The following is a 13,528-nucleotide window of genomic DNA, read 5'->3' on the forward strand; positions in this document are numbered from 1 at the left end:
TTTCGTTCAACTGCAATGATGCACTGTACGATTACGGTTTTAATTTACATTGGCAAGGTTAACTTAAATTCAGTTTAAGTAGGTTCATGTAAACTAAGTTTACATGAACCTACTTAAATTGAGTTTACATGAACCTACTTAAATTGAGTTAACATGAACCTACTTAAACTGAGTTTACATGAATCTACTTAAACTGAGTTTACATGAACCTACTTAAACTGATTTTACAAAATCGTAGAACTGTGAATCGCAGAACAAGGAAAACACAAAATCAGAACTGAGAACCCATAACAAGAAAACACAATCGATTGAAGAACAACACTTGCTAACCTGATTTGCTTCGAATTTTCTTTGAAATCATGAATGGACGTGAGAAAGTATGGTTTTGAAAATCTTCGCAGAACACAATCGATCGATTGGAGAATTATGGTTTTGGAAGAAGGGTTTTGGGGTGTAACCAAAAAAGAAGGAATAGGCTTTTTGAAAATCAAATTTTATGAAAGGGTAATCTTGTCATTTTGAGGTGTAACCATGATTAACTAGGATGCAAGTAGAAAAACTCTTTAATTTTCCTTTATTAAAAAAAAAAACATATTTAATCCTTTTCCTAAAAAAAAAAAACATATTTACTCTCGTAAAAAGTATATACCACGGGAAAGTATGACTTGGTTGCCACTCGTTCAGAATATCTTCCTGCTCTTCTTCTCCTCTACACACACGGAAATGGATTCCCTTTGAAAAGACAAAGCTTTGTTTTGTGAAACGAAAAAGACAAAATTGGAAGCAATGGAAAATCAAAACACGTAACCAACTAACCAACCAGCAACCTTCCCGTTCATTGATTGATTGTCAACTGAAAAACCTCGAACCAAACCAACCCACAAAAACGAAGCCGATAACAACCTCCATTTTTTTCCCGCCAAAATTATGATACTACGATTCCCACTTCCACTTCATCTTCATCTTCATCTCAATCAACTTTCGGTTCCGAACTCCTTATCACCCAAACGCTTCATCACCCCACACATATTTTCTCATCATCCTCCTCTTCGGTCCCTACATCGAACGGTTCCTGTTTTGCGGGTCAGTAGTAGTTATCCGGCTGGTTTGGATGAGACGGACATTGAACTGGGGCGTTTGCTGTCTCTATTGCCGGAGGAGATGCGGAGACGGGTGAGTGAGCATCCGGAGGTGCAGATGTTGATCGAAGTGGTTATGGATTTAGGGAGGAAACCGTTGGCTCGTTTTCCTTCCGGGGATTTTGTTATATCGGAGTATCCAATCACTGTTGAGGATATTCAGTATGCTACTGCTCAGGTTGGTGATTTTGCTGTTGACAATCGAGCAGGAATCAGTAGAACATTGCATAGGATAAGTGCTATTAGAAATCGGAAAGGTACAATTATTGGTCTTACTTGTCGTGTTGGTAGAGCAATTTCAGGAAGTGCTAAATTGTTGCAAGATTTGGTTCAAGATGGGTCTTCTTTGTTGCTTATTGGGCCTCCAGGTGTAGGAAAAACTACAATCATTAGGGAAATAGCTCGGATGCTGGCAAATGATTACAACAAGCGTGTCATGATTGTTGATACTTCTAATGAGATTGGTGGTGATGGTGATATACCTCATGCTGGAATAGGTACTGCTCGACGTATGCAAGTTCCTAATTCTGATATGCAACATAAGGTATTGATAGAGGCTGTTGAAAATCACATGCCACAAGTGATTGTAATTGATGAAATTGGTACCAAACTTGAAGCAATGGCTGCAAGTACAATTGCACAGCGTGGGATTCAGCTCGTTGCCACTGCTCATGGAATCACAATTGAGAATCTAATCAGCAATCCTTCCTTAGAGATGCTTGTCGGAGGAATACAGGTGACGGATACATACCTATACATTCTTATTAAGAAAGATTCGAGTTTTTTTTTTTTTTGGTATGTCGCATCACACATGATTAAGATTTTATATTTCGTCTGATGTGTTGAAATCCTTTATTGAGTACTGAGTATTCCATATTGTAGTCCCTACATGTGCATCTTGTTGCGAATATAATCAATGAAATTATTGGATTTGAGAGTTATGTCCTCTATTGTGTTTGTGACTTTGTGTATATGCCCTCTGATCAAACTGAATATACTAGCAGTTGTGTGCCTTATTGTGTTGATGCACTTCATTATCAGTGCGCGTGCGGAAAGGAATAGCAATAAAATGTGCTAGCAAGCTTTATTTTTTGGTTGTTATTGGCTTGAATATAGGAAAATAAGTGAACAGTGGCAATAATATCCACAATTGCTTACAAGAGGAGGCACCATTACAAATTAGATACTAATGTTATTTGGCTAAACATTTTTCATATGTATTTTGAATTGTTAATCTTGAATCCTCCTTTTCAGTAAATGTTATTTCCTTGATTGAGTTCAGAGTTACATTGTGAATTTGGTATAAAGAATGGAGTTTTATTCTCCATATGTATTAATCTAACTATTATTGAATTTATTCACTGTTAAGTGTCTGTAGCATTAGACTATTAGTGGTCTGTTACTTACTAATAGTGAATGAGTTAGGGGTGACTTATTGCCTAAAAATAACAAGGCGAGTTTAGAGGGGTAGGCATCTAGTCTTCTACGATAAACTTAGGGCATTTTGGGATATGGAAGTTTTGTATTTTGACTTTGAGCTGGATCTTACACCAAGGTTGGGGAAATTTTCTGTTGCAGGAAATTGGAGGAAGTTTAACTTTTGCCCAATTTTCTGTGTTTTACCATTCTTCTCACCATGTAAGAGAGTGTGTCAAGCTACCAAAACAATTAATGACATAAATGGGTTAGTACAAGTACAAAAAATGGTGGAACATTTTAGAATTGCACTCTCAAGCTTTGTGAAGGTTTTGTGGGTGTACCCGGATAATGGCGCGACCCTGAAATTGTTTGGTTACATATATGTTCAGCTCAGTCTGATTTACAAAGGTGAATACTTTTATCAGGAAAGCTACAAATATTGGTCCTTGTTATAACAAGACATTTCTTTGTTAGTCTCTCACTTCCTTGCTTTTATTCTTAGTGCTGCCTTCACTGTCTACTAATAATAAAACCACATGCACATGAGCCTAGAAATAGAAGTATCATGACATTTGGTGACCAAGTGTTTCATCAACTACAAGTCTATTTGATACCTTGCAACACTTCTGCCATTTTGCCGGGGAAAGTCTTACAAAATGTGAGGAAGAAACTACGGATAACAATGCTAAAAAATGAAATGGCATGGTTTGATCAAGAGATAAATAAGAGCGCTACGATTGTGCGGAATACAACACTTATGTTAGGTGCCTATACTGCAGGTTTTGTGTTGCAGAGGCACCTTTCCTTCATAGCTATCTTCCTTGTTGTCATCTATGTAAAGGATGTTGTTGCCCATAATTCAGAAAACAAAATAGTTGGTTGTTTCACATCCAACCTTGAAACTCCATTCCGGTACCTCTCTAGGAAGGGACAAATCTTTGAAGTGGATGTCGGATAGTTTTTGCACATTATACTTCCTAGGCACTTGGTTTATGATATGCTTTATAAATTGTAAAGCATGGCAATTCTGAATTCTCTAAAACAGTACAAGTTTTAAGGGTCCTCATCGTCAGGACCTACTGATGCTTCCAAATCTCAGTTTCTAATTGGATCAAGGTTTACACTCAGGGTTGGTCAAAACAATTTCTGCAAATTGTTTGTTCAACAGCGATGTCTTCAGAAAACAACACTTGGGAATTGGTTCAAGAAGAGGCTCAAAGCTCCTCACTCCCTCTGGTCAGAATTAGGAAAGGATAAATTTGTACTCAGAAGTCAATTTCCTTATCTTCCAAGGCTTTTCTCCAAGGGGTGGGTAGTGTTAGGATACCTGTTTTGGGCCTAAGCTCAACAAATGGGCTTGGGAAGTTGAGAGGAGGTGACGAGCATAGAAAACGTGATTATAGGAGCATATTTTATTGTTCGTTCAATATCTTATTTGTTAGAAACCTTTGGGTTGTGCAGAGAGAGATTCATCTCTTCTCTAAGGAGCAATAGCTAAGGTTACATGGGTTTTGTCTTCTTTCATACATCTAGTTTCTAATCAACAATACAATTTCTGCTTCTCTTTGATTTGGGTTTCTATAAGAGACATTGATCATTTGACATTATTATATAATAGACGATCATAATTTATAAGAAAATACTTATGGGTTTATCAAAACTGATAGAATATCTGCATATAACATTATATATTCTAGTCTATGATAGGATATCAGCAAAAGTGTCTTCGGAACTTAAAAAAAAAACATTGTTAGTATCCTACAAGTATCTCAATATAGAAAAGTATCTGTGCGTTATTGGGAAGTACTTGCAAATTATCATAATAATAATTCGTAAAATAAAATATATTTGGGTACTTTTGGGACGCATATCCAGGGAGTGCCAGTGTCCTATATGGTTCGACACCGACTCTTTCATTTTTGGTGTACCTGGGCTTCGTAGATCTTAATCAACAGGCCCGTTGTCTCCTTTTTCTCTTTCCTCTGTCATTATATGTGTAATAAGTTTTCTGCAGAAATATAAGTGAACCTATTCTCCCTACTTTGTGTTTATTAATTCTCTTTTGTTATACATCTCTACTATCACTTTAGAGTGTGACACTCGGAGATGAAGAGGCCAGCCGCAGGGGTGTTCAGAAGACAGTACTGGAGAGGAAAGGCCCATCAACATTTAGTTGTGCAGTTGAGATTATTTCAAAGACACAGTTGCGCATTCACCGCAGCCTTGAAGCAACTGTGGATGCTATTCTTTCAGGTAAGTACCCACCCTGTTCAAATAAACATTGCAGTAGATTGATTAATTAGAAGTATGCTCTCTTTTCTTGTTGGTATAGGTCGTCTTCCAAATGTAGAAGTGCGTAAAATGAAGTCTCAAGAGCAGGAAGAGATTTTACAAAAGGGACCTGTTATTAACAGCCCTCTTGAAAATGGTGGTGAAATTATGCTTGAAGATGCTCCAGAAAGAGCTGATGTCCAAACCAGGCAAGATGAATCACCTTTGATGTTGCCTATCGACATGTTAGAGGATTCTTGGGAGCACAGATTGCCACTTCGTCTATTTTGTTACGGGGTAAGACATCATCACCCAACAACTGAGTCTAATTTATGAAATGAGCATTTATATTATCACCAAGAGATTGCGTTTTGCTTGTGTGCTATGTTTTACTTCTTTTTATCAATAATATTTATAATGTCAACATAAGTTTGATTTATCTTATTGATATATACAAGTTGCGATCATATTATTTTTTGAAAGCTTCCTTTGATCCAAAGTTGTTAGTCCTATTTGTTTATTGAAATTGTCATCTACAAAACACCTCACACATCACTCTTGCTGATACAACTCAAGTCACTAATATTGGTGAAGCCTCTTGTTTCCCGTTCCAAAAGGCCTCTCGTTTATTATAGATTATAGGCGAAATACCTCCCTGGGTCCTTTAAGTTTCACGTTTGTTTCGGATAGGTCCTTTAAGTTTCTAAAGTTTCAGATAGGTTCTTTAAGTTTCGAGTTTGTTTCGGATAGGTCCTTTCTGTCAACCTCCGTTAAGCCAAAGCTGTTATGTCCGTTAAGCCAAAGATGATTTGTCCGTTAAGTGGGTGAGGTGGTTCTCTTTGACACTTGGCATCAATTTTTCCCCAACCAGATCAGTTTTGGCTTAACGGACAGATCAACTTTGGCTTAACGGAGGTTGACAAAAAGGACATATCTGAAACAAACTCGAAACTTAAAGGACTTATCTGAAACCTTAGAAACTTAAAGGACCTATCCGAAACAAACTCAAAACTTAAAGAACCCATGTTAAACCTTAGAAACTTAAAGGATTTATCTGAAACAAACATGAAACTTAAAGAACCTGGGGAGGTATTTGACCTAGATTATGTTGTTAAAGATATACAGCATAACTTAATACTTTGAAGACTGAATAAATAATAAACACAAAATAGGTAAAAGTATAAAATAAATATGAAAGGAAGAGAGGGGAGGGCGAGAAAGGAAAGTAAAAGCAAAAATGCAATAAAGTATTTCATCATGAAAGTCTAATCAGGGTGTGGGAGGCAAAGAGAGAGAGAGAAAAAATAAAAGGATCAATTTTAACCGAGTCATTGAGTCTTACATGTTTAAGCTTCTTTAGTTTTTGGCTTAAACATTTTGTCCCCCAAAGTATGGCAGCGTTCGATATTAGTCCCTGAAAAATATTCCGTCTTTTGGTTCTCATTTCTGAAAATGTGTCAGCTTGGTCCCTATAGGCTATAGTTATTTAGAAAGATTGCTTTAGAGACTGTGGAGGGATATGCCAGAAAGTGATACAGTCTTGCAGTGTTGAGTTGAGAAGAATGAATTGTAGAAATACCTGCAAGGGAGAATTAGATTGACACATTTTGCAAATGGAGCCAACGTTGACACATTTTTATAAATGAGACAAAAATTCAATATCTTGGGGAAGTGAAAACATATTTAAGCCATATATTATTTAATGTTTTCTAGTTAATTTTCCATTATATAAGTTGACAGTTAGTAAACACTGTTTATTACAGGCCTGAATATCTTTTTTCGTCCTGCAAATATATCAATTTTTCTTTTAATCCTTTTTTTTGTCCGTAAAATATACCACTTTTCACTCTTGCTCTCTATTTGATTTAAATCTATGTAATATTTGTTCATTTTGAAATTAATTCCTTTAATATGTGGACCGTATTAATTTTAGTCTTCATATGATCCATATTTTAGGGATTAGTCAACATGTTGAAAATAGGGTTATGCTAGCAAGTGTTTCGGGTTTAGGGAAGGCAAAAAAGGAAATAAGTGATAAGTTTTAGATAGAAAAAGGCGATTTTTAAGTTTCAATATGTTGAATGCACAATTCCTAAGATAAAGTTTTTGTTTTAGACTTCTTAACAGCCCTCACGACACTTGTTAGCATTGCAGGGTCTAAGTTCAACATGAATAAACAGTACATTGATAAAAACAAAAGTTCAACATGAATAAACAGTAGATTGATAAAAACAAAATAATAAGGGTCCAAGGAATTTTTTCTATGTTTTTTTAGGAACTAAAAGTAAACAATGGCATATTTATTTGGATGAAAAAGACATTCAAGCCTCTATTATAAATTAAAATAGTGGTCATGCTTTAACGCTGTTTTAAATTTTATATTTCTTCATTGGCTGATTAACTTACAGAATGCTCAGTAATTATAGATTTTAGAGGCAACTGTTATTCAAGGGGTTAAACAGTTGAAAATGAATGATGCGGACCTTCAATTGACTGATAATATTAGTGAGGCGAACGCTTTACTTGCCTTGCAATCAAAGCTAAAGAAGAATTCAAAGATCCAAGCTGCCTTCAAATCTAATGATATTCCCATTTATGTGACAAAGGTAATAATTGCCTAAGATTCTTTTGTTATTTTTGCAACTGTACTTGTCAGCATAGTTTACTAAACAATGTTTTTTCCACTCTAGACAAGTTCGTTGGAGCATGTAACAAAAGCCATACGAGCATTACTAAGTGATTATGAAGATGGGTTAATTGTTTTTGGATCAATTGATAAGATAAAAGATTCGGAGAAGGCTGATGCTTTGGAGGTAATATAGATATTATAGTTTTGATTTATTTCTATCCACTATTGCTTATGGCATTTGTTTGATGTCGATGGAACAAATCCATTCTCGAAATCCTTAAGCTGTCTGGGAAATATGAAATAGATTCAGTAACAAAACCAGTTGAGCTGTTTGAAATTCTGATTCAGCATAATTTCCTTTCATTCTGGTTAACCACGGTATCCTTGCTCGCTATATTAGCTTCATACCTTGAGTTTTGAAGTTTTTTGTACCTAGAAATATAACAGACATCAGAATTAAGCATGCTTTGGAGTTAAGATAGATATTTTCATTATGATTTATTTCTATCCATTATGCCTTTTGGTTTTTTCTTCTCTTTTGAAGTTGATGCAGATGGAAGAAATCCATGCTCAAAATTGCCTGTCTGAGAAAAACATGGACAAGTCCTAATTTCAGTAACAAAACCATTTTAGCCGGTTGGAATGTTGAGTTTTGATGGGGATGCCTCTAGTTAAAGAGTAAAATTTTATCTGAGGCCTTAGAGGGTAAAAATAATGAGTTAAATAAGTTTTTTGTCCTTTCAATATCTCAAATGTCGTTTTTAGTCCCTATAAAACAATTTCAACAAACATTGGTCCTCAAATGTTTTTCATCATGACTTTTGGTCCATGTTAAGTTAACTCATGTGTACCCTTCATATTTTTGAATGAATTTTTACATAGATGTTTAAAATATTACAACAATATTTCACACAAAAATTTAGAGTTCTTTAACAAAGTTTGATTAAATTTCAATTTTTAAGCGCGAATAACATAAAAATTCATATTTAATTCATCCCTTCGTTAAAAACATTAAAACTTTTGCAAGGGAGATTCTTTTTTTTGTTTTTTTTCTTTGGTACAAAAGAGGGCCAAAGGGCCTTTGAAAGGGATATTCTATAATGTACTAAACATGACTACTAAAACTGTTTCAAAATTTTGAAGGACACACAAGAGTTTACTTAAAAGTAGGGGGGGCGATAGAAAATATTTGGGGGACTAAACCCGGATGAAAATATTTAAGGGACTAAAAAGTGAAATTTGAAAATTTGATAGGGACCAAAAACTTATTTAACCCTATTCTGGTTGGCATAATTGAAATTATTGCTGAATGAGGAGTTGCAGTAAACTGAGTAAAGGATACTTTAGTTTGACAATAGAGCAGGGAAAATTGACTGAGATGAAAGGAGGAGTTCTGATTGGGGCCTTAGATCCCAATAATAAATAATATATTCCAGGAAATGGATCAGGTACTGGATTTGGGGTGCGCTGGAAGGTATGTTCTAGAAGGAAGAAAGAGAGCAGCAATGAAAATGGGATTAGTTATTGATGTGGCTGTAGTATCCACCTTTGTGGGGATTCTGTTATGGGAAAGGAATAAATGTATGTGGGGGGGGGGGGGGTTTGGGCGGGCTAAGGAGCTTTGCCTCTGGCTGTTATCATTTTCTCGTAAGAGCAATTCTGCTACTTTTCTTTTGTTAATCAATTTAATCAACCGATGTTAATCCCGGATTCCTAACATGTTCCCTTAGTTAAGTTTGGTGCCATCACTGCCATGGCCGTAGCAACAACAGTAAATGACACCATAATGACGAAGTGATTATGACGTCAAGGAAGTCCAAGCTGCCTTTTTTCCTTTCTTTTTGTGAAGCCCATATCTGATGATTGATTATTACTTATATTATGACATGACGTATAATTACCAAATACATTGCCAAAATGTTCTGTAATCTTCAGCTTGGACTATAAGACACACCTGTGATATTTTACAGCTGAAAATGGACACTTACATTGAAGAGATTCATGATCACATTCTCATTTCAGGAGGCAAGAATGGCTATAGAGCATGTAGTGATTCCTAAGGGAGAACCTGTGGATCTACTACCAAGGTCATATCCGGTAGTATCACTTCAGCTGGACCTTGTTCGTAGCTATCAACTAGAAGCAAGGAGAATCTGTCGAGAGTCAGATGTACATCATCTGCGCATCCTGCCATCCCATTACGGGTCGGATGAAATGATAACTAGTGAAACTTCTGAGTTCGATGATGAAAGTGAATTTGATGATTTTACCTCCTCCAATGGCAGTTCCAATGGCTCACTGAACAACTTCAATAGATTGCCTTTACTGCCCGAGTAGTTAACATGTTCGCTTGATTGCATATGTTATATCTTGGACTAAACTTACCTATGGATAGGTGCTGTTCTTTAGTAAATATTTATAATGTTTATAACTGTCTATAATTCCCTTAAAGCACATAAATCTCTCAACATTTCATGTCTGCATGTCATACTTATGAGTAGAGAACAACATCTATGGTATTTTATGTAAGTTTTCTCTTGTGTATACTTGCGCATACTTTATATTACATGGAGAGTAATATCCGCACACCTATAAGTTACAGATAGATCATAATGGCAGGACAGCTACCCGAAGGAAATGCTAGTACACTCCATTGGTATTAGAGATCCTCAACATTTATCAATATTTTGTATCCCTTTTCTTCGAAATACGTTTCTGTTTTGGCAAAAAATGATCATCGTGGCTTTCTGCTTTTATAGAACTCAAAAATCCCATTTTTTATGAACCGCAACTGCGCATCGCACATATCTTTGCACATCGCGTATTAGGCAGTAGCCGAAACATTCCGGGTCTTCAATCTTGTGCGTTGTGCAGCTTTCATGCACATTGTGCAGCTTTTCTCTGCTTCACATAAATTGCATTTTTCACCGTTTTATTGGGTTAATTGGACTTTTGTGTCTTCTGAAAGTTGTAGATATAAATGTTAGCTTTCAAATGTCATTGGTCCCACTCCATTAGGATGCCTACAACTCAAGCTACGATTAAAATACCACACAAAGATCATGTAGAGATCAGAACACCTTACTCGTGTTCTTTTACTCTTTTTCTGAAAAGATAACTTGATTGATCTAGTAAAAACCTTAGCACCACCACAGAGTTGTTTGGTTAGGTGAATTTGAGCCGGTTTCAAGGTCTTCTTTGCAAATTTTCATTACAATGCTAATTTAGTTAACTTTCACAATTCGACAAGCATTGGATGTTTTTTCGACAAGAAGGTGGAAACCGACGGGCAGTTAGTTTAATAAAGAAGTTGGTTTCAAGTTGTTTCAAGTGTCCAGTCCAGACACGTGGAAGACATGCAATTTTTAGCAGTTTAGGTTCTGCAGTTATTTTCTCTATGTAAAAAAGGTCGCAAATCACTTATAGAATTCTAGCACTCGAAGTACCAGCGTCCAGAGAAAAGAGTCATACAAAATGTATGTAATCTGATTTGTCGAACCACATTAACATTAATGCAATGCAATTTACCATTTCTTTAAGTTTATGCGTTTAAACTTTAAAATCTTTTACTTGCATTTTTTATTTTACTTTCAAGTCTTTTACTTGTGTTTCCTTTACTGATCTCTGTCGAAAGACAGTTATTTTCATATAAAAAATAGTTTTCTTCATCTTGTTCATAAAACAACCTATGAATATGATGAAGATTCATACAATTTTTGGAAAAAGATTGCATAACATGTCACAGGATTTATGGTTTGATCTTGCTTGTAATAATCAAAACTAGTCCTTTTGTTTACCAAAAACACCGGTAAACAACTAGAAAACTTATTTTTGAGTGAACCCAGTTTAGTTTGAAAGCTAAAATATAGTAGTATATTACTGGAAAGTTTTGTAGTTTAATATTACTTGTGCACTATTTTGCGATATTATGAAGATGACCGTTCTAGTTAAAAGTGTAATGTTTAAAGGGATTTTAGTGAACTTAAATTAGTAAATCAAATCAGTTAGTTGATGATTAATTGTGGAGTGTACTTGGATAATAGTAGGGTTCAAGGTAATAGGATGATGACCTTAAGAGATTAACTTTCAATGTTAGTTAAGTTAGGATGAGTGTCGAAACATGACATGTTTTGAAATAGTATGTTTTAGATGATGAATTGAATTGAGGTTATATTAAGTGATGAGCAAAAATATGAATTAATTGACGATGTGTAATGATGAATTATTTGACGATGTGTAAGGATGAATTATTCGACGATGTGTAGTAATGAGTTATTTGACGGTGTGTATTGATGAGTAAATTTTGACATTCATGGTCGAGTCTATTTGAAGATATGTATTTAAATATGGGTAGAATAAAATCAGTAATATACCTTTGATATCCAAAATCGGTGAGTAAATTTGGTACCACATGCATATTTGATCGAATTTATGAGCATTGCATACATAAATATATTTTATTGATGAGTGTGAATTCGTAAATGATAATTGTCATGTTATATTTTGAGTGACCAAATTGTGATTATTAAACGATGATGAATAATTGATCTTTATTAAATGATGATGATTGAGATGTGATATTGAATAGTGATTACTAAACGATGATGATCAAATGATGATTGTTAAATGATGATAATTAATTGTGAAAATGTTTTCTATCTCTTTGAGTCCACTCATGATTTTATGCACCAACACTATTTTGAATGTATGCTCACCCCTGTTTTAATTGTCGTTTTGGATGCTTGTACCTATTGGGAAAAACTTAAGTCCTACATCGGATAGACGAGACTCTTGATTGATGAGAATTTATAAAGAGGAGACACTTCTCACCTCACAAGCCGGTTTTGTAAGGATGAGTTATGCCCCAAATTTCAACAATATCTACATATACTCATGACGAGGAACCTTAGAAGTTTTGAGTCTCGAAGGATGGCGAGGAACCTTTCTTGTCAACTTTTATTGTCGCTTGGAGTTTAAATTGTGTCAATGCTCTGATTCTGAGGAATTGGAGTTTCTTTTTAATTTTCATATTTTAGTTTGAGATTCATGTTTGAATTCAGTTTAATTATTAAGATGATGTGACTGTGTTTTAAACTTATTTCTGCTGCACTATTTTTAATCAAAATGAAGTACTTTTGAACAATGAGATTGTGTGACACCCTTATATGTTTTATTATTAATTGTAATTTTAATATAGAAAATGGAAATAATAACCTGTGCCCTCGGACACTGGTTAAGCATACTAAAAAAATTATATAGCAGTTAATGCATTGAAATTGTGTAATTAATTTATAAAAAGTCAAAAATAGCTTCCTTTTATGGTAATAATTTCCTTTCATGATAATTAATAAATTTCATCATTTACCCATGACTATCCCCCTTAATATTCAATCACTGTTCAAGAATATCTTCATTGGTAACACTTGTGCAGATAACTTAATTTGAGAGGCTGATGTAGACGGAATTTATTCACCTAAATTTGGTTAGAGTTGGGTTATTCGATTCTTGTGGTTTTTCTTCCAACATGATAGTTAAGCTGCTAGCTATTCCGAATGGCATCAATCTTACTTTAGACAATAGTTTTAAGGTTAAACTGCACTTTTCGCCCCCTATATTTTAAAATGTTGCAATTTTAGCCCCCTATTAAAAAAAATGGTAATTTTGGCCCATTTCGTCCCAAAATTGCTGAGAAGACGCCACGTGTCCCAAAAAAAGGGCTATATTCGCAACTTTTTGTAAAGATAAGAGGTCAAAAAGCATATTTCCCTTATGTTAGGAGGTCAAAAGAGCATATTTCCCTAAATATATGAGGTCACTTTTGCCGTTTTTTTTAATAGGGGACCAAAATCGCAATATTTTGAAATTTAGGGGGCTAAAAGTGGAGTTTAGCCTAGTTTTAATTAAGGTGTGTGTGATGTGATTATTGAGTTTGAATCCAAAATTTTCTAGGAGTTTATTTCTATTAATAGCATTATGAGAGTTATGTTGAGACAAGTTTAGATATACTTCATTTATCTCCTCCAATTTGCAAGTCTGGGAGAATTATTCTATTAGTTGATTTATCATCTAT

At 34.8% G+C, this 13,528-nt stretch overlaps 1 protein-coding gene and 1 long non-coding RNA gene across 3 annotated transcripts; both read left to right on the forward strand.

Annotated features, from left to right (window-relative positions):
- Positions 1-660: 660 nt before the first annotated feature.
- On the forward strand, positions 661-10,024 carry LOC25502519 (protein SEEDLING PLASTID DEVELOPMENT 1). Of its 2 annotated transcripts, none has more exons than XM_013590059.3 (6): positions 661-1,875; positions 4,649-4,811; positions 4,891-5,126; positions 7,256-7,435; positions 7,520-7,642; positions 9,481-10,024. In XM_013590059.3, the coding sequence occupies exons 1-6, from the start codon at positions 928-930 to the stop codon at positions 9,793-9,795; spliced, it is 1,965 nt and encodes a 654-aa protein (XP_013445513.1). In that variant the 5' UTR covers positions 661-927; the 3' UTR covers positions 9,796-10,024. The 2 variants fall into 2 exon arrangements, with proteins under 2 accessions (XP_013445513.1, XP_024628507.1); XM_024772739.2 differs by having other exon boundaries at positions 9,429-9,657.
- Positions 1,886-4,110, forward strand: LOC120577369 (uncharacterized). The gene is made up of 2 exons (XR_005643425.1): positions 1,886-2,966; positions 3,061-4,110. It is a non-coding gene; the product is annotated as an uncharacterized lncRNA (long non-coding RNA).
- Positions 10,025-13,528: the final 3,504 nt, after the last annotated feature.

This window comes from Medicago truncatula, chromosome 8 (genome assembly GCF_003473485.1).
Source record: "Medicago truncatula cultivar Jemalong A17 chromosome 8, MtrunA17r5.0-ANR, whole genome shotgun sequence".
Classification (NCBI taxonomy): Eukaryota; Viridiplantae; Streptophyta; class Magnoliopsida; order Fabales; family Fabaceae; genus Medicago; species Medicago truncatula.

What these genes read in the sequence shown, in the direction of transcription:
- LOC25502519 (XM_013590059.3), top strand. Translation starts at nt 928, where the DNA reads ATGATACTACGATTCCCACTTCCACTTCATCTTCATCTTCATCTCAAT. An exon ending in TGCTTGTCGGAGGAATACAG is followed by an intron (nt 1,876 to 4,648) that starts GTGACGGATACA and finishes CTATCACTTTAG; the next exon opens with AGTGTGACACTCGGAGATGA. An exon ending in TTCGTCTATTTTGTTACGGG is followed by an intron (nt 5,127 to 7,255) that starts GTAAGACATCAT and finishes CAGTAATTATAG; the next exon opens with ATTTTAGAGGCAACTGTTAT.